Consider the following 21,877-nt stretch of genomic DNA (forward strand, 5'->3'; position numbering starts at 1 on the left):
ACTGACCTTCTGATCAGCAAGTCCTAGGCTCTGTGGTTTAACCCACAGCACCACCCGCGTCCCAACCAAAGCCTTACATGCGCTTAAATGTAAGATGCATTCAGAGGTGCCCTTCTGTAAGTGGAAGGTTCTTCCTCATGCAGAAAGACTTGCTCCAGTTAGCACAAGATCCTTATGTGAGAAGTGGGGAAACCAAGAACTGAAATCCAGAAATTTGTTACTGTTTGTTATTAAAAACCAAAAAAAGAACCGCAGACTCTCTCATCTGGCAGGCCCTCATAAAAGCGTCAATAGAAAAAGACAATTCCAACTTCTGGAAAATTATCTCCAGTCAAACCAAAGCTCCTAATGAGGGCACAATAATCCCTGCAAATTCATGGGAAGAGCACTATAAAGTGCTGTTTGGGGAACATCGTCCTTCTGCGCCGCTTAACATCCCCTTAGATAATGATACACCATGGCCCCCAACATCTGAAACTGAAATCACTTCGCTAATTCTACAAATGAAATCTGGCAAAGCCCCAGGAAGTGATTTCATTGTCGCTGAACTTCTGAAAGCGCAAATAAACTGGTGGGCCCCGGTCCTTGCAAATCTATTTTCATATATAGATAAGACAACTGAAATCCCTAAAGATTGGGCCGCAGTTCCCTATCCTCCTTGGCTTATGCAAATAACTAACAAGATCAAACAAATTGACCTAAACCCTGAAAATCTTTTTATTGGAACTCTGAACAAGGCAAAAGCTACTATCACTCGGAGACTTTATGATATCGAATTACAACAAGAAGGCGCCCTACTCCCAGAGACGCATAGATGTTTAAAAGCTTGGCCTAATTTTGCAGCTGCCCCTTACTTAACTAACATCACTAACGAAGCCTATAGATGGGCTTTCTCTAGAGCCCGCTTTGAGACAATGCCCTCAGCAGTGCTGTACGGCAAATTCACGCGGGTTCCAATGCATGCGCGTCTCTGCCCTTGTATGTCTAATAAGGTAGAATCTGTCACACACATTCTTCTATCTTGCGAATTCTATAGTGAAGAACGAGTTCAACTTATTTTACCGCTTCTATCAAAATTTATACCCCTTCAATATTATTTGGAATCCTCCCCTGAAATTCTTCGAAAATACCTCCTGGAAGATTCCTCAAGCTCAATATCATATGAGGTGGCTAAATTTTGCACTTTAGTAATTAAGAAGCGTAAATCTCTTCTGTTGAATGGCACACTGCGAAGTTCCCTTGTGTAACCTTTTTTCTTTTTTCTTTTCTGAAGTTGTTGCTGATTTCTTGTTGTCTGATCTTGTGGTGTTTAGTGTCACTGGCTTTGGCCGCAATAAACTTGAACTTGAACTTGAACTGTTTGTGCAAAGCACAAACACAGAATATCCTCTGCTAGCTCTGAGTTTACAACAGTTCATAGAACAGTGTCACTGCTAAAATTACTTTATTATTGCACTAGTGCATCTCTGAATCCAGCCCCCGTGGGCAAATGCATCCGCCCCTCTGAGGTCCGCTTTGGATCACAGATAATCAGATGAGATGTCCAAAGGAACAAGGATAGAGCTTCCTGCATTAAACCCAATCTGCTGTAGTGCACAGAGGGAAGAGACTGGCAGCAAACCAGAAAGGAAAGGGCAGTTGCATACTCCACTAGCCCAAGGCTCCTGGTTTTCATCTAGAATAGCACCAGTCAGAAAGGTATACAATAAGGCCAGTCTAAGACGACAAAGGCAATTGTCACAAATTACGGAATATCCAAGGCAGGAAACCCCTGTCTAGAAACATGCTTTGCTCATTCTTCAGTTCTTCAGAGTACTTCACCACATGACTCTCCAAAGTGCAAAATCCCCTTTGTGCTATGAAATCTGCCTGTCCCTTCTGAAGCCTTTGATGTTGCCATAGCAATGCAGGAAAAACATAGCTGCAAGAAATTGCAAGGTATTTGGAGTCAGTGTCAGACTGAGCAATGGTACTGAGAATTTCAAAAGCCTAACAATCTGGCATATCTAAAGTGCCTTAAACAATATCCCTATTAATGGAGGCAGAGGTCAACAGCATTAGAGAAATACCCACAGAGTGTTTTATGACCTGTATGAACGAACTGATTAATGTAAAGGATAAATGTACATGCAGACTCATTCCCACAGCAAATGGATTCCAAAGAAAATAATTAAAAGCCCTTGTGCTTTTCAGCCTGTGGGAAAGCAGATCCAATGATCAAGCTAGTTTCAAGCATTGCATACACACATCAATTTATCCACAACTAACCACCTTCTTGGTGGTTCCTAAACACAATCATTTGCATAGATTAGAATCTACCACCCACAGGAATGGGAGGAGGGTTATAATCCCTTTGTCCCTTTGAGTTCAGAAGGGCAATTAGAGATAAAAAGAGCTAAACTAGCATAGAGGAATGTCAAAAGGCTCAGCTGTAGATGGAGATGGTCATGGTTAAGATCGTGCCTCTAGCCTTGTATATGCCATTGGGTGGCACCATCATTCTCTTGTCCTCCCTCCAACATCGCCAAAGAATTGATGCTTTTGAATTATGGTGCTGGAGGAGACTCTTGAGAGTCCCATGGACTGCAAGAAGATCAAACCTATCCATTCTGAAGGAAATCAGCCCTGAGTGCTCACTGGAAGGACAGATCCTGAAGCTGAGGCTCCAATACTTTGGCCGCCTCATGAGAAGAGAAGACTCCCTGGAAAAGACCCTGATGTTGGGAAAGATGGAGGGCACAAGGAGAAGGGGACGACAGAGGACGAGATGGTTGGACAGTGTTCTCGAAGCTACCAACTTGAGTTTGACCAAACTGCGGGAGGTAGTGGAAGACAGGAGGGCCTGACGTGCTCTGGTCCATGGCGTCATGAAGAGGCAGACACGACTAAACAACAACAATGGGACCAGGCAAAGGGACCTCAACAAAGCAATTTTGCATCCTAAAGTAAATGCCACTCAAAATATTGCCTGTGTTAGAAAACTGCACTTTCCAAATGCTTATTTCCTATAAGGAACAGTGTTAATTGAATGCAGATTAACCATCACTATTAAATGTAATTTGCAATCACAAAGAGCCGACACTATAAAGCTATTCCATCCACAGCCAATCTCATCTGCATCTGTTGCGTGCACATTTGCTGTAATTTTGCATTTCACTAGTAATTTTGCATTTCACTAGGAAAATAACGTACTTGAGAGTACCAGACTGATTTGGGGGGGGGGGGATAGAGGGAGATGTCAACATGCTGTTACTATGGCAGCATTCTCTATGGAATGAGGAAGCAATGTCTGCTGGATCCATGTGGGCAAACACATGTGTGCGCGCTTGTACATACACATTTAAATGCTAATGTGCAATTCAACCTTCTCTGCTTAGCCGTCAAGCAGCAGGAATATCCAGCTTCAGAAAAGAATTATGTGTCCCCATAAATCTGTAGCTCAAAGTGTTATCCCCGACTTCCATGCTGCAGCTAAGCCGGAAGGTTATTTCTGTGTTTATTATCCAGTAAAGTATTAATCACTTACAGATGAGTGACATTTCCTGAGTTGCTTTTACCACGTCTTTATTTGCTTCCTTTGGCTTCCAATCTTTTACTAGGTCACCCCACAAGCAAGCATATTTTACAGAAAAAAACATTACAAATAGTTGATATGATACCTAGCATTGCCTACAGCAATGCAGAAATGAAAAATATGCTTTGGATGCTGCCTGACTGAACTAGAGATATTTCTGAATAAATTCCTGAATTTTTAATACATTTTACTTATTTGTGAAAATCCACACATCTGTTTTTAATTCCTACATCATTTACTGGGTGTATTTCTGCCATAATAAAGGTAAAATGGTAAAGGACTGCGGACGATTAAGTCCAGTCGAAGGCGACTATGGGGTGCGACATTCATCTCGCTTTCAGGCCTTGTGAATTCAAGGTTTTCTCCCAGCTTTATGATTTTATTGTTATTCTTTGTTTGGTTCTGTATTGCAGTTTCACTGTTGGGAAAGATGCAATATTTCCACCATTTTAAAAGGTGCAGCATTTTAACCATTTATCCACTGCAGATTGCACAGGTATTTGGGGTGATTCCAGGAATTGTTTTACTAATCTGAATAGTTTCTGAAACAACGAGTTCCTGAAACTGGGGGAAAAAATATACACAATGTTTCTTAACACCCTGTGGGCTCCTCAATTATCTAGCAGCAGGTGTTTCAACACTATAAAAATGCTAATCCATTCTAATTTGATTGTAGGGCAATGTTTGCTCTTCAGCAACATGGTGATGGGGGGGGTTCTATCACCCTTCCCTTTGTGCTTCCTATTTGACATTTTACATAATAGGGAGGGAATTAAGACACGTCCTTTGGAAAAATGGGAAATCCTGCTGCTTACACAGGAGGCTCAGCAGAGGGCGCTGTGGTGTTACACTGATATTGGCACAGCCTCCACCTGCCAAATGATTTCACTTTGTAAATGTATATACTGTACCATAGTTGACCAGTGGAAAGTTTGGCATCTTCTAACTGGGAGGAGAAATGCTCTTTTAAAAGCACCTTTGATGCTTCCCATGGCATATTAGCACTGTGTTTTCAGTTTGTTTTCAGTTGGGCAAAGAGTTGTGAAAACTGTGTATAAGACTCTGGCAATATAAAAAGCAAAGTTAGCTGTGCTGCTTTTGAAAGGCAAGGCAAAGCTTCGTGTAACATGAATAGTACCTTTAAGTTTATTTAAAACAGATTTACTCCACCTCCCTGCATCTTCAAGGCAGCTTACAATAATTTTAAATTTTCCAGTCACAAAATCTAAAACAAATGCAGTGTATACATATAAATATTAGTAAGGGGCTTACACACACACACACACACACACACACACACACACTTTCCCCAGCCATCAGACAAAAGTGTACACTGTCCTTCAGTGGAAGCTACTCAGAAACCTATTCCTAAGCATCACACACACACACATACACACATTGATTACCAAACTGGTATTTGCATTTATTTTGTTAGCAAAAGTCATAGTGCAGGCATGTGCTTGCCATATGTAACTGATTTTATCTGCCTGGATTTTGTGCTAATGACAAATCCATTTATGAATGCAAAAAGTAATACATGACACATAATAGGATCTTTTGAACCTTGAGATTCCTTCTGTTTCAGTGACTTTTCTTGTTCACTTGTTCATATGCTTAACGCTCATACATTCTCATTCCAGGCATTAAGGCGTACAATGAACCAGCCCTGTGCACTGAAAGACTCCCACAGGCAGAATCGCACATGCGGGTGGCAGGAATAGGACCTGCTGCCACCCACCTCCTCATTATATGCATGGAAAAGAGCCCTAGTAGCTGAAAATGGCCTGACAAGCAACTACTGAGTTAAATAAAATAAAATAAAATAAAATAAAATAAAATAAAATAAAATAAAATAAAATAAAATAAAATAAAATAAAATAAAATAAAATAAAATAAAATAAAATAAAATAAAATAAAATAAATAAATAGTACTTTACACAAGTACATAGTTGAACTATGGAATTTGCAGCAATCCTCACCAACTTGGATGGCTTTAAAAGAGTTCTTCTAGGAAAACCAGTTAAGAGGGGTGAGGGAATCCCTTGGGTCTGTTATACTAATTCAGATACCTCAGGAGTGGGATTGCTAAGAGAGCAGGTAACTGACAGAAAGTGGCCCTTGCTCATGAACCAAATGAGTTAATTGTGAAGGAGGCTTTGCTGTGTTAAGCTGCCATAACTAAGCAAAAGGACCCAGAGAGAAGTCACAACTGATTTCTGAGTAACTGAAACACATATACTACATATACTATGCCTGTGACATTTTTACACTTAGTTTAAGTAATAATTTAACTTCTACCTGAAAGAACACATCTCCTGACCCAACTTTGTTACACCAAGTCTTTTTTGTAAACAAAACCTTTCTTGTTTGAACAACTCCTGACTGAGATCCCCTGAATCACACAAGACCCCCACAAGTTAGCCTGTGGTAAATTGGAGAAATTGGTTTAATTGGCATATACTTAATTAGGGGCGGTTATAAGGGTGGGTCTGCTACAGGTGGTTCCCAGATCTGATAACTTGGGATTTTGTCTTGTCCAGATGAGGTCCTATTCCTTCTGAAAGAACAACCAGGCGGTTTAGGAGTGCTCTGGGAACTACCTTTTGCCCACCAAAGCCCAGGTGGCCTCTATCTACTTCTTAGCAAATACAACTTCCATCTTCCAATCTGCAAGGGCATTAAGGTCATCAAACCATTACATAATAGATGATGAATATTTATCCTTCCATGCCTGGAGCGGAGGGGGTGTGTGATCCTACACATGTGCACAAATGGGCATTAGGATGCCATATTGGCTCTGGCTTCCCAAACTAAGCACACTGCATGGGCATACAAGGATTGACATACCGTATTTTTCGCTCTATAAGACGCACCAGACCACAAGACGCACCTAGTTTTTGGAGGAGGAAAAGAAGAAAAAAAATATTCTGAATCTCAGAAGCTAGAACAGCAAGAGGGATCACTACGCAGTGAAAGCAGCAATCCCTCTTGCTGTTTTGGCTTCTGGGATAGCTGCGCAGCCTGCATTCACTCCATAAGACGCACACACATTTCCCCTTACTTTTTAGGAGGGAAAAGGTGAGTCTTATAGAGCAAAAAATACGGTATGTACAGGGTCATCACACACAATGCTCTTTAAACTAGCAATACTTTTAATTCCAGTTCCTACACAGAGGAGCAAATTGGCTTTAAGCTCTGGTCCTCTTTTAAATTGGACCCTACATTCAGCCATATATGAGTCTTATTATGGGGTGCATTTCTGATACAGCTGGGGACAGTTGTTGAGAAGCTGCCTGGAGGGTGGGATGGAGGAAAGGCTTATTCTAGATCTTTGCCACAAAGTAGCTGAAAGGCAAGCAATACCATCCCAGAAATCCAGGATTTTGCAGGTTGCATATCTTACACCAAGGGATGTGGGTGGCGCTGTGGGTTAAACCACAGAGCCTAGGACTTGCTGATCAGAAGGTCGGCGGTTCGAATCCCCGCGACGGGGTGAGCTCCTGTTGCTCGGTCCCAGCTCCTGCCCACCTAGCAGTTGGAAAGCACTTAAAAGTGCAAGTAGATAAATAGGTACCGCTCCTGCGGGAAGGTAAACGGCGTTTCCGTGCGCTGCTCTAGTTCACCAGAAGCGGCTTAGTTATGCTGGCCACATGACCCGGAAGCTGTACGCCGGCTCCCTCGGCCAGTAAAGCGAGATGAGCGCCGCAACCCCAGAGTCAGCCACAACTGGACCTAATGGTCAGGGGTCCCTTTACCTTTACCTTATCTTACACTAACAACCACCACCACCAACTGTTTGAAACCTGACAGTAATGCTGAACTTTAGTTTGCTGTGTTCCAGGACTATAAGGGTGAGTCATATGGGCAACACTCCTTCTTGGGGTCCCAAAATCCCAGGATGTAATGATAGCATGGCCTGCTCATGTTCTTGTAGTGCCTTAGACTTGAGCCTTCATACATATAGCAGCCCGCAGTTATCCACTAGGCATAATAGTACAATGCCATACATACTCTTTGTTGACTCACCAGTAGATCCTGTTACACCTTAGAGGCTTTTGATGGGAAGCTCTACACAAGCCACACTATTTTGAGGAAATGTCTTACATTTGCTCTTGCAGCAGTGGAGTGGAAACTATGTCCCTTTCAATCTCTCTTCTGTAATATAGCTGAATTCAGGGTAGAACATTTCACCACTTTGCAGTAATGACAACTAGCAGCCCAGTGGGTGACATTCTATGGCTCATGAAACACAGTGGAGCAAGATAATAGTTCTTGTTGCCCATAACCCTCATAGGATTTCTTATGGTGCATGTTGTTCTCCTAAAATAACAGCTCCGTTGCCAAAATCTCTCAGGTTTATCCAAGCTTAAGCAGAGTGAAATGAGTTGAAAGCAGTGGTTTTTTCCCTGGGGGGAGGATGCAGGGGTACACATACCCCTAAACATTTTGTGAATCTAAGTTTGGCCTCATTGAGGGGCAGTATTTCAATATGAGCGGGAAAATGGGAGTACCCCTAAACATTTTTTTAGAAAAAAAGCACTGGTTGAAAGGAAGATAAGAAGTCCCAAGCCAGTTAAAACTCCTTTACCGATACAGTGGTACCTCTGGTTACGTACTTAATTCATTCTGGAGGTCCGTACTTAACCTGAAACTGTTCTTAACTTGAAGCACCACTTTAGCTAATGGGGCCTCCTGCTGCTGCCGTGCCACCGGAGCACGATTTCTGTTCTCATCCTGAAGCAAAGTTCTTAACCCAAGGTACTATTTCTGGGTTAGCAGAATCTGTAACCTGAAGTGTATGTAACTCGAGGTACCACTGTATCTAGATAGGCCACCACTGACCTGGTGCCCTCCAGGTGCCTTGGTCTATAACTCTTGCCAGCATGGCTGCGATGAAGGGGGGAAACAGTGGTGCCCTTCTGCTGGTGGCATCACCACACTCATTAGGTGGGGAGAGGGCAGGGCAAGGTGGCAGCAGAGAAGTGGGAGGAATCTGTGGTCTTAACCCTGCAGCTATACAAACATCTGTGAGATGCCATCACCTACCGGGAGCTCCTCCAACCTCCCCCACACCAACTACTCTGGGTTCCTTCCACAGTAGTTCCTTTATCTGGTCACTGGGTTTTTACAGGGAGCCCACACAATACTGCTAACAGATTGTTCCACTCTGTCTGGCTGTGTTTTTGCAGAAGTAATTTGTGTTGCTTTGGAGTAATAAAACACAAATGATGCATCAGCCTGTGTAATATGGACAAGCAAAATCCTTTTGAGGATTTTAAAGGTTACTGTACTTTTTGCTGAAAGTTGTATATCCACAAGGCTACTCCATTTTATTGTTTGCTGCTTGGAGTGGTTGTGTGTGACCTTTAAATGGGCAGGATTCAAGTCTTGTCAGCAGAAGGATGTCTGCATGAGCAATGCGGCTTTCTGCCTCTCCTCCACAACTGGCTCGGGGTGTGTGTGTCAAGAGAGCCCCCTGGAACAGCACAAAGGAGAGGGGGATTATTCCATCTGGCAAAGGAAAATGCTTCCCTGACAAAACGATCCCCTTATGGATTCTCCCTATGAATTTATTTAGAGGCATTTATACCCTTTGCCACGCGGTCTTGACTCCCAAGACGGGTTACATACAGCTCAATACAATTAAACCATAAATTAATACCCCACCTTTCGAGAAAGTTTCTCCTCAAAGCAGCTTACAACAATACTTAAAATCACAACATTATTACAATATGTAAAATATTCATTCCATGACTATTCTAAAAATAAAGCCAATAGCCAACTATAAATCAATTTAAAAACCAAGGCCCGGCATTGAACAACAATGTACATTAACTCCCAAAGGTTCTCAAGAGGAAAACAGTTTTCAAGGATCTAGTAAACGTTGATGATGATGAGGCCTGCCTCATCTCAGAAGAAAGTCACTGCAGAAACGGCTCAATTGTGCATGCCTTTTTGGGTGGGCCTTTAGGCAAGATCTCAAGGTACAGACAGTTTGGTATGGGTATAGGTGATCTCCACTAACCTGCTCCCAAACTGCCCAGGGCTTTGAAGATCAGAACCAGCACTTTGAATTGAGCTGGAAGGGCACTGACAACCTGCACAACTAGCACATTATAAGCATAAAATGTTCTGACCACCTAGTCCCTAAAGGAAGTCAGCTGCCTAATTTTGCATCAGCTGAGTGCATCAAATAATCTTGAAAGGCAGGCCTATTTAAAGTTTATTTCAGTAATCTATTCTGGATGTGACAATTAAAAACAAAAGAATTGCCTCCTGGATCCAGACAGTGGCCCACTAGCATACTGGTCTCACTGTGGCCAGCCGGATGCCTAGATGTGCACAGGTAAGCCTACTTCCATTCAAAGGCCAAAAAGAGCAATCGCTCAGCAGCACTAAATGCTCTAGCAAGCAAGGTCTCTTGAATGTTGTTAGCAAAGTTTGCTTTAAGACAAAGGGACAGCTGTTTGTTACAAAAGGTTGTTCTCTGACTTCCAGGAGCCTTTTGTCACAGCTTACAGATGGTGTTGTGATGGGTGTGCAACCGAGACATTTTCTGGAAAATCCCTGAATATAGAAATTGCTACTGATACAGAACTGTGTATGGGCAATCCATGTGGAATATAAATTGGAATCTGTATGTAGCCAGTCAGGCAAGCCACACAGGCTAGCAGGCTAGCTATCTATAAATCAGATAATTTTGGGCATGGTTTATGAGAAGCTCGTGCACCAACTGATCCAGCCATGGGCAAACTGAGGCTACCTGGGGAGTCACTTTGCCACTTCTTGAGGACTTCCAAGTGGCAGATTGAGGTACTTGCTTGGCATGTATAGATTGCTTGCTGTTTAGAATAAAATCTTCTCATTCACTTGTGTTTTGTATTACGTCTGAATCTCGTTTTAAAAGAACCACCTTGCATTTGGCAAGATAATGTTTTCCTGAACTTCTGAACTGTTTTGATGGTTAGTCAGTATGGGGTGTGTACATTCCTCGTTCAAGAATGTCCTAGTCAGTCAGAAGTATTTGAAGGATCTGCTAATCATTATCCTTTGTACTGTTTGTTTTCTTGAAGCTCACCTATATATTTTAATATGGAACCTGAAACTTGACTCCAAACTGGTTTTAGAAATATGGGGAAATATCCAGTCTTTCTTTGCAATGCAACCCTCTGGATAAACCAACTGAGCTTTACAAATAAGTTGGTGTTTGGTAAATTCAAAACACAATCCTTTACCCAGTAAGAGCAAGAGTTTCTCTCTGCATCTCTATGAAATAGTGAATGAATGGTTGTGTGTTGTGTATCAGTTATGTATGAGAGAGAATATACTGTTGGTATAGTGGCCCCTGAAGGTTATCCTCAAGGTCCCTGCCTTCCCACACTGGGAAGCAGCAGGAGATGTGATGACAGGTGTGGCAAGACTGAATGATGGGAGAAGTCTGGCAGGAACCTGTCCTTGTCTGTTCTGAAGCAAATATAACCCCCAAGCAAGCAGTTGCTCCATTTGCGCTCTCCAACTCTGTCATTTTTGTGAACAAATTGACTTCTAAAGGGTATTTCTTTCCTCCATGCCCTCAGACCAAACCTTCTTTGGACATGCAACTGCCCAACACACACAGTGTATGAACTTGATGACCCAACAGCAGCATGGCCAACCCACCAATTCCCACAGTGATGGCAACACATTTCCCACCTGCTGCAATCTCTGGAACTGCCGCAGGGCATAGCCATGTTTGCCTGGCTAAAGGGCTCATCAGGGAATGGTATTTGAGTACTGGTGAACGGCCTCTCAGCACTGCACTGTGCTCTTTTGCCTTGCTTTAGAGACTTGGAGCCAGATCTTTAATCCAGCCAAGGGGTGGGTAGGGCCAGCAGCCCACCCACAAGGCAAGGCAACCGCCTCAGGTGGCAGGATCCATAGGGGCAGCACATCCAGGCTCACAGAAGCCAACTCCTAGGGCTCAATGTCCCTTTGGGCTTCCCAGTAAAATATTTGAGGGGACCGCACCACATGTTAATGAGCATTGCCATTCAAATGGTGGGGAGTATCGTGTCAGGTGATCAATTCTATGGGGCAGAGCTTACCTCTGTCTGGGCTCCAAGGGATTGCTCACTGCTGCTGCTGCTGCAGTGACAGAGCGCAGCAGCACGCGCCTCGGAGACTGGATCTGCTGTCCCCTTGGCAGCCCCCCCCCCATGCTGCCTCTACAGTAGTCTCTTGGTGAATAGGACTCACTGCTGGTCTCCTCCCTCCCTTGTTCCCTTCACTCACGCCTTCTCCCTAAGCCGAGGGGTGAGGGGGGGGGGGAGAGCAGCACCATTTGTGGTTTGCCTCCAGGGCCAAAATGTCATGGGCTGGCCCAAGCAAATGCTTCAGAAGGATTTTCGTCAGGTCTGCAGCAGGAGAGGCACTCTATGTCTCCACCACTGTGAAGATGAAAAGGGACGAACCAGAGATACCACTGTATACCCCCCAAAAGCAAAATATCCCCCTGAAGTAGCTACCCTGTGCCTGCCCCATAACCACTTCTGATGATTTAATGTTTCTCTGGAGGCTCACACGAAATTTGTGGACATATTTAACTAGCTATCAGGAAGAAGGAGCCTATCTGAGAGACTGCATTCTTTCATGCAAACCTGCCTGGGCTTGGAGATCTTTTGGGGAGGCCCTTCTCTTGGTCCCACCACTTTGGACCTTCCTCTCTCGAGAGGCTAGACGGGCTTCCTCCTTGTTCTCCTTCAAGGGGCAGCTGAGGACTTTCTTGCCCCAAGGGGCTTTTGGGAAGTGACCGCCTTGCAGTTTTCATTGTAATGATTTTATGTGTTCTTTTATGTGTATGTATTTTAATTCCACTAATGTTTAACTGCGTTTCGGTTACTGCGTTTCTTTCTGTATGTTTTCAGCTGCTTCGATTTTAGTTGTAAGCAGCCTTGAGTCCCCTTATGATGCTAACAGTCCTCCCTCATATCAAGATCCACGCTTCCTCCTTAGTCACAGGGTTTTGTTCCATCTACTTCGGATACGACGGCGGCTCCATTCGGGAAGCGCTCACCTCCAATTGGAAAGTGGTACAGCCCAGACGCAGACCGGCCACCTTCTCCTCGGATGGGGAAGGGAAGGAGAAAGGCCCATTCGGCGAGGCGAAGGGGCGGGGAGCCCGAGGGAAGAGGAAGCCGGGGAGCGACGGGCGCGGGGAAGGGAGGCTGTGTCGGGGGCGCGCGCGCTGCCTGCCCGCCCCTCCCTTCGCCGCTCTCCGGCTGGGCGTGGGACTGCGCGCTACGGAGGGCGGGAGGAGGGCTTTGATGGATTGAACTGCAGTTGCGGGGCTGGAGGCTGGCAAGGAGCCGCTGGGAGCGCGCGCGGTCGGGGCTTCCTCCCGGGCGCCTCGTCGGGGAAGGAGACCTCTTCCCTCGGGAAGGTGGGCAGAACCCAGCAGGAAGAGGAGGAGGAGGGCGCCGCCGCCGCCGCCGCTTCCCGCCTGAAAAATGAATGAATGGGCCGGGAGGCGCAGCTGAGCCGCCGCCGCCGCCGCCGCCGGAGCCCCGAGTCTCTCCGCCTCCCTCGCGGGTGGAAGAAGGTCTCGCCGGCGAGCCGCCTTTGTTCGGCGCTCGGCAGGGCTGCGGAGTCATGAGCGCCGCCGGCGGCCGCCGCTCGGAGCCGGGCGCGTGGTGAGAAGGCGCCGCCGGAGCGAGGCCAGGCTCGCCTCCCCGCCAGATCCGGGAGGAAGCTGCGCCCGGCGCAGGAGGCTCTTTGGGCGAGCCGGCGCTCCGTCCCCCGGCCGGCGCGTCCGCGGCGCCATGGGGAACATCTCCTCCAACATCTCCGCCTTCCAGTCGCTGCACATCGTCATGCTGGGCTTGGACTCGGCGGGCAAAACCACGGTGCTGTACCGGCTCAAATTCAACGAGTTCGTCAACACGGTGCCCACCATCGGCTTCAACACGGAGAAGATCAAGCTGAGCAACGGCTCGGCCAAGGGCATCAGCTGCCACTTCTGGGACGTGGGCGGCCAGGAGAAGCTGCGCCCGCTCTGGAAGTCCTACAGCCGCTGCACCGACGGCATCATCTACGTGGTGGACTCGGTGGACGTGGACCGGCTGGAGGAAGCCAAGACGGAGCTGCACAAAGTCACCAAGTTCGCCGAGAACCAAGGCACCCCCTTGCTGGTCATCGCCAACAAGCAGGACCTGCCCAAGTCGCTGCCGGTGGCGGAGATCGAGAAGCAGCTGGCGCTGCACGAGCTGACCCCGGCCACCACCTACCACGTCCAGCCCGCCTGCGCCATCATCGGCGAGGGGCTCACCGAGGGCATGGACAAACTCTACGAGATGATCCTCAAGCGCAGAAAGTCCCTCAAGCAGAAGAAAAAGCAACGGTAGACCAGAGAGCCCGAAAGGAAGCTGCGGCGACACGTCCCTTACGGAGCATCAGATGAATGCCTGGGCCCATCCACCTCTCCATGCTGACCCAGACCCCTTCCGTTGCTTCCCCATTAAGAGGCAGGGTATCGTTTTCGTGCTGGCTGGCACTCGGGATGCAGGTCAGATCTGCGCATGTCCGCTTCCCCCTCCCGCTGCGAAGCCGCCATGAGCCCGAGGCAGAGGAGGGATCCCGCCTCGCCTGAGTTTTCCCATTCTAGCAGGACTAGAATACAGGCGAGGACCACATGGTTTTATCAGCTGCTTCCGTCCCTGTGGACTAACCTACACAACGCATACCCTTGTTTAAATTCCTCTGGAAGGTGTCTTTTTAACTAGATATGGATCTATGTAATGGGAAGAAAGGACTTCGGGAGATGAAAGCCAGAAGGCTGGATAGCGCAGGGCAGGACCCTGTTTCATCTGGATTAAAGTTTGTGCTGCCATCTCAGGATCTCGGTAGAAGCCCAAGGTGATGTGTGCATGAAGAACTAGACTTAAGAAATATTGCTTGATAGGGAAAAGATGCTGTGGTTGGGAGGGAAAAAACTGATGCAGATCAGAGTACATCTTCAGTGTATATTGCTTCAATGGCTCATTGAAGCCAGCCTTTGTGGAAACTGTTTTCGGTCCTAAGATAAGATAGACATCGCCAAGGTATTTATGGTCTGGCATTGTGTTGGGTTCTTATTACCACAGTCCACATGATGTGGTGCTACTTCCTGGAGTGACGTGTGTTCTGAGAAAAGTGTCCCTGCCATTTCAGTTGGGTGTGCAGCAGTGCCTGAAAGCGGGGGGGGGGGGGGGCAAGGAGGACAGCCCTTTAGGCTTCGTTCAGAACGCAACACCCATGTACTGCTGTGTTAAAAGAGAATTCTGTATGTTGATTGTGTGTTGATGCACTTGAATTGTAAAATCTTGAGCTGCCTGGATCCTTTGTGACCTGCGGCTGCTGCCCGGTGCTGTGTCTAAGCATTATGCTAACAGATTTTATTATCTTTTCATAACCAGTCTATACACTGTAGCAATAACCAGGAAAACATTTTCTCAATCATACTTTCTTACTGTAACATTTGACTGCAGACATCCCACCCCTTCTTCACTAAATCCAATCAGACTTAAATACTCTTGACTGGCCTTTCAATCTATTAGTGCTTCATTCTAATGATTTTCATGAACCAGAGGCCCAGCTCACTGCAGCAATGAGAAGCAATGGGTTTTGGGAGGAAGCCCAAATACACTTTGACTAAGCTGATGAAGTACAAAGACGGATTCCGTACCAAGTGGATATTCTGAAGAGAACAAATATTTTGTGTAAGCGAGAGAACTGCCCCCCCCCCCCCGGGCTGACAAGTCACCTCAATGGGTGGAATTCTGAGTTCCATCAGTGAAAGCATTTGAGTTTGCTGGACCCTCCCTTCACTGTTCTGAGGGGGTTCTCTCAATCCTCCAGATGGATTTACAGGGAGGGGGAAGGGGGAAATCCCAATTCCTCTAGTGTGAGAACCTGTGCAGGGCTCCCAAACAAGAGACAGGTTAGATGAATCCTGCCCATTTTTTCTTTTTCAATCCATGGTTAGTTATGCTGCTAAGCATAAAGAAAATGGCAAGAATACTCCCCCATTGTAGGATTCCTATGGATTTCTGCAGTCCAGGAGAAATTGGTATTGTTTACATGGGTTCTCATCCTGCAAAACTAACAGTGCCATCCTATACGTGTCTGTACAGAAGTAAGACCCATGAAATAAATGGGATTTTCTCCACGGTATTGCAGGTAACAGGATTGCAGACTCTTGGAATTCCATGGGACTCACTTCTAAATAGGCATGTATAGGATTGCACTGTAGGGCTGCAGCTATAGTCATACAGTTGTACCTCTTGTTACGTCAGTCTCCGGCTGCATTTTTTCAGGATACGAATGCGGCAAACTCGGAAGTGTATACTTCCAGGTTTTGCCGCATGCGCATGCACAGAAGCGCTCTGTGCACCTCGCACATGCGCAGAAGCGGCACTCTAGTTGCAGACTTTTCTGGGTGCGAACAGCACCCCGGAACAGATCGAGTCCGTAACTAGAGGTACCACTGTACTTAACCTCAGAGCAAGTTCATTTAGTTCAGTGGTATTTACATCTGAGCAAACATGCATAGACTCAGGTATGCGCACTTACTTGGGACCAAGGACCATTGAGCATGGACCTCTGAGTGAACATGCCTAGGATCAGTTGCACAGCCAGAGATGATACAGTAAGACTATCAGGAAAACAGATTCATGAGAAGTTGGGAAGGGAGTTTGATCATCTTTCCTAGAATGGTTATTATAAAGGCTTTGCGTGACAAGCCCCTTCGTGTATTAAAAAGCCTGTAAAAAAGAAAGCTTACATGCCACATGAGAGAGTTACACCTGTGGTTCACTGATTTTAGCTTACTTAACTTCTGGAGCTATGATTATCTGTTTTCTGCTTTAAAATGTCCCTTCCAGAAACAGCAACAGAAGAAGCCTAAATTGCCAAAGGAAGAGGAGAAAGGGGATCTAATAAATGATTTTCCCCTTTCACAGCAAGCTTACTTAAAAGGTCTTTGTAGGAATCCATGTAGGAATTGCCGACTTTTTTTCTTGCAGGGCTTCTGAACCTTTTTACAGCTGCATATTAGGTAAATATTCAGAAAGCCAAGTTCTTGGGTTTGTTCCCACTGTTGTAATTTCATGTTAGAAAAAGTTTTACCTGCTGAATGTTTGCCTATTGTGCAACTGTTTAGGGTACAAGAGCCCTGTTAGATAAGAGGTTAGCTGGTAACCTCTGCAGTCAAGTATTACTTACATGCCTGGAGAATTCTAGTTACATGCATAGAAACTTGTTCATTGATCTACAGAGCGGGCTGGTCCCATTGTTTTAGAACACCATAGAACTGTGGTTGTTGTTTTTTTAAATTGTTTTTATCTTCTTCCACTCACAGCTCTCTCAAGCACATTTGTTACCTCATTACTGAGAGAGACACAGAGAGAATATATTTATTTTGAAACAATATTAAAAGCCAAATGCTGTAATTTTGTAAACACTGTTTAGGAATTAGAAAATACTGCTCAGATCAAACTCCACTGTGCCATAAAAGCCAGTGAGTATGGGTTCTTTTGTCATTGGCACAAAATGTTTCTTACAAGCCTTAGAAACAATTTCTAAAAGCTAAGTTATCACATAATCTGCTCCTGCAGACCAAGTTGCACAGGTGCTAAGTGACTGGTGCTTAGGCCTTTATCACCCCAGTTCAGCAATACAAAGTATTAGATATGCCAATCTCTCTGTTGGACCAACTTCAGTTGGCACAGGAGTATGCAGACTTGCGAGTTATACAGAGATCTTCATCCAGCAGAATGGAAAGGATGTGGATGGATAACACCCATAAACATTTAAACACTTCTGTTTGGTGAAAACAACAAGCCTGAAAGATCTTACACATTTTCTGTGACCCATAAGGCACCTATATTGTCTTTGAAGCAAAGCATTTAAACATATTCCTGGCCTGGTGGAAGCATATGCACCTCTTAGGCAGAAATCCTGTAGACCTTTACCTGGGAGTAAGTCCTACTAAGCTTTGAGGAACTCATTTCTGAGTAGACGAATGTAGGATTGCACTGTCAGGCACTTACTTCCTTAACTGAGACCAGTAAATGGGAGTTTGAATGCCCAGTTGGTGCCCCTAGCGTGCAGACTGCTTTTTACTGCCAGTTGTTTTCTTGTTATGAATAGCCAGCACAGCCTTTCCTCTAGCCAAAAACAGTCCTGACAGGCATCTTCATCAGTAAATTGCCTGAACTAAGGTGGCAAAAACACCTTGCCATTAAAGCTTTATATTTGACCCTCCTTTGAGAACAAATTCTTCCCACTCCCAGTTATTTTGTCCTCTTCAAATAATGTTGGCAGATTTTTAACAGATGTTACAAGATGCTAGTCACATTTCAGATGTTTTCTTCACCATGCACCAATTAAAGTATTCTAGCAAAAAACTTCTCTGACCAATGTTATGTTTTCATTTCATGTTATCTCTTTCCCGGCTTGCTATCTCTGTTTTTATGATACAGATGTGAAATTATTCATTCAATGGGGCGGGGGAGAAAAGTAATCCTCATTAGGAAAGGAAAGGCCTCCCCCTAAGAGCTCTGGAAACATGGAAGGGACTCCATTGGAGCTGCTTGCACATACTAAAATAATCTGCAGAACCTTCAGACAGTTCTTCTGATAAAAGGTTGTGCACTTCAGAGGTTACAGGGTTTCTAGACAGGAAGCAGTGTGCAATCTGCAAGCAGGCCATACATGCTTTGAGGGCACAAACAGGTTTCTGCAACATGGATGCTTTATATGAGCCAGGAAACCTCTGCCTCACCTTTGCTCGCCCGCTCATGTCTATATGCAATGGAACCCACATGTGCAGTTATCACAGGTTGCATGCTAATTCTTACACAGATACTGGGTAGTATCTAACTCAGTCCATTGATGCAAGGTTTTACACCTGAGCAAAATTTCCTCCCTTGCCTCCTCCCACACTCCTTTCCCAATCTGCTCTGGGATTTTCCTCAATCCTCTGAAGCAGATTTGGACAAGGATTCAGGGTGCACATCCAGAGAGAAGCGGGGCAGTTCTGTTGCACAAGCATAAATCTTTGCACTGATGGGCTCAGTTTGATACTGTCCATAAATTTTACAATGTGTAAAGCAGCCTTCACTTGAATTCTTGTTTAGTTAATTTTCTCTGTACTGTTAGGCAACAAAATATTTCAAAGCAGGCACCAGTTCCACCTCAACTTGCATGTAAATATGCAATGGAGCTCTGATGTTATTTTTCTTAAAGAAGAAACTTACAATAAATCACACAAATGGAGCTTGATCATAAGAAATCCCATCCTATCGTGCAATTTGCTAATAAAATAATGCTGTTTTAAGACATTTTGCTGTTTAACTGATAGTAACAGGATGATCAGACTTCACAATCTCATTAGTGTTTATAATTGAGTTGACTACAACTTGAGATGGAGCGTATAGACCTAGCAAGAGCTTGCAGTCTGATGAATTAATGCAAAGCTCAGTCTCAGATGCAAGGAACTAACAAAGAGTGAATGTTTTCTATCTGAAAACCAAGAGTCACAAAGACCAGATTAAAACAGTATTTTAAAACCTTAAACACATATAAATAAAGGTGAAATAATGTAAGAAGCATTTGAATTTTTAACATAAGCAAATGAGCACCTGCTACAGACAATAATACTCCCTGGCTTACTGAACAGGGAGAGCAATGCTCTATATTCAATTTAAATAATCAAAACCAATATGTGAAGTTACAGAAATATTTAAAATAAAATTAATGGATTTCCAATTTTATACAGTTTTCTTAATTTACTTTTGGACATTTTGTTTCCTAATAAAACTTATTAAGTTTAGTAGTCCTTAACCCATTAAGATGATTTTTTTTATCAGAACATCTATGTAGCATAAACAAAAAGTTCAATACAGTGGTACCTCGGGTTAGGAACTTAATTCGTTCTGGAGGTTCGTTCTTAACCTGAAACTGTTCTTAACCTGAAGCACCACTTTAGCTAATGGGGCCTCCCGCTGCCGCTGCACGATTTCTGTTCTCATCCTGAAGCAAAGTTCTTAACCTGAGGTATTATTTCTGGGTTAGCGGAGTCTGTAACCTGAAGCCTCTGTAACCCGAGGTACCACTGTACAGTCAAACCTCGGTTGTCGAATGCAATCTGTTCCAGAAGCTCGTTTGGCTTCCGAAATGTTTGACAACCGAGGCGCAACTTCCGATTGGCTGCAGGAGCTTCCTGCACTCAAGCAGAAGCAGCGTTGGACGTTCGGCTTCCAAAAAAGTTCGAAAACCGGAACACTTACTTCTGGGTTTTCGGTGTTCGGGAGCCGAAACGTTCCAAAAGAGGAGTTTGGGAACCGAGGTTTGACTACAGTCTCTAAAATCCTAGCCTTATTTAATTATGAAAGATAAAGTTTGGCATTTTCATAAGAATGGTTTCACACCTGGTTTCATTCGAGTAAATGGTCATGCCTGAAAGTCATTTGACCCTTTCATGTGTTGTTTAGTCACTTAATTTATCTTATTTATTTAGGCTTCAATGTACAGAACTTTGTAATGATTTCACATGACAGTAAGATCAATAAAGCTTTGCTTCTAGAAAGCATTCTGTAAAAAAAAGCGTGCACACATTTCAAAGGGATGAAATACCCAAGTTCTGTAGGTGTGGAGGAAAGCATGAAAACTGGACCACTGTTTGGTGTGTGTGTGTGTGTGTGTGTGTGTGTGTTATAATGGGGAACAGAAAGGAAATGCAAAGCAGCCCAAAATGCTATAGTCAAGCCTTTAAAAGTGTCACATGATTTGGGAATGTGACTTTTGTCTGGTCGCTTTCTTCATTGCCTTGAAAAGGACTAACCTCTTCCCTATTCTGTGTACTGTCTGACTTGGATTTGCTTTTATGCTTTCAATGAGAGATATCCTGAGCAAACGTAATGCCCTTCTTATCTTTGCTTTCTTACTAAGCTAAATCCCTTTTGCCTTTTAAATGGGATTTTGTTCTCAAGAAAGCATCCTGTTTAAATGGATCATCCAGCTAATACCAAGATACACTATAGTGAGGGGGAAACCTTCATTGCTCAATTATCCCACATAGAATGATTTGTTTCATTACAACTGCATTTATTATAATCACTTCGCCACATGAATTTTGGTTTTGGTTGCTTCTTAGCTTTGGGCAGAGGTAGCCAATGCAATGCGACAAGAAGTTTCAGGGGTTTTTTTAGCTTTCTCCACCTCAGGGTCTCCAGTGGGCAGAGTCCGGGGACCAGAATCAAAGGGGCAGGCTATTTTTTGCTTGGCTTCTTGAGACCTTTAGCTATTTTCATCAGGCCATGACCAGACAGTTGGGCTCTTCTTCTGGCCTGCCAGAAGCTGTCCCATCCCATAATTGTGTGCCACCAGGTTTTGCCAGGCTAGGTAGCACCCCTCATTTTCCAGGATCCACATTCTGAATCGGATCTTATCCTCAAAAGACTTGTAAACCTGCCATCTGGGAGGCAGATAAGTCCCTTACAGTATAATAGAAGACAATGCCAATGATTAAGGTCAACAGTGGTTAATTATCAATTGGATGGACAAACACATGGAACAGTTACTCTTTGTTCATTTCCTGGCTCACTGATGGGCCTTTCAGAATACAGAATACAGGAATGGGGCTCATGTGAGAAATTAAAGACCCACTTTAGAGAACAACATTAGTTAGATCGCCTTTAGATGCATCCTTGATTTCAAGCAGAACCATTTCAGGAAAAGGAGGGGATCTATAAATAAGATAAATAAGGGCTAGAGGAGAAGTAACATGAGGAAAATCGGAAAAAATAATTCTTCCAGTAGCACCTTAGAGACCAACTAAGTTTGTTGTTGGCATGAGCTTTCGTGTGCGCTTGCTCAGTTGGGCCTCCCATTGGTAACATGGCAAAAGTAATACTGGCCTACCTTGCCAGGTTGTTGGAAAAAGTACAAGAAGATAATGTATTTGAATCCTTTAGAACATTTGAAAATGCCATAGATATGCTGTGTTATTATGATTTTATTTATTTGGGAGGTTATACATTGCCTGTTGAACTGAAATAACTAATCACTGCTAACAATAAAATATCCTTAAAACGAAACAGAAATTACCCAACAGCCAACAAAGATTACCAAAGGAAATAAACAATAGATGGAGCAGAATACACTAAAATGGGGGTTTCTAAGTGGCTCAGCTGGACACCTGCAAAGTTCTACATGAGAAAATGGCGCAACAAAACTCCCCTGGCCTATTTCTCTAGGAAGGGTATGAGCGTCCCTGCTGAGAAACTG

General features: G+C 44.4%; 1 protein-coding gene across 1 annotated transcript; it reads left to right on the forward strand.

Annotated features, from left to right (window-relative positions):
- Positions 1-12,828: 12,828 nt before the first annotated feature.
- ARL4C (ARF like GTPase 4C) lies at positions 12,829-19,432 on the forward strand. The gene has a single exon (XM_081019547.1). It carries the CDS (start codon positions 13,372-13,374, stop codon positions 13,951-13,953), a length of 582 nt encoding a protein of 193 aa, XP_080875673.1. The 5' UTR covers positions 12,829-13,371; the 3' UTR covers positions 13,954-19,432.
- The last annotated feature ends 2,445 nt before the right edge of the window (positions 19,433-21,877 follow it).

This window comes from Podarcis pityusensis (genome assembly GCF_964106645.2).
Source record: "Podarcis pityusensis genome assembly, chromosome: 1".
NCBI classification, from domain to species: domain Eukaryota; kingdom Metazoa; phylum Chordata; class Lepidosauria; order Squamata; family Lacertidae; genus Podarcis; species Podarcis pityusensis.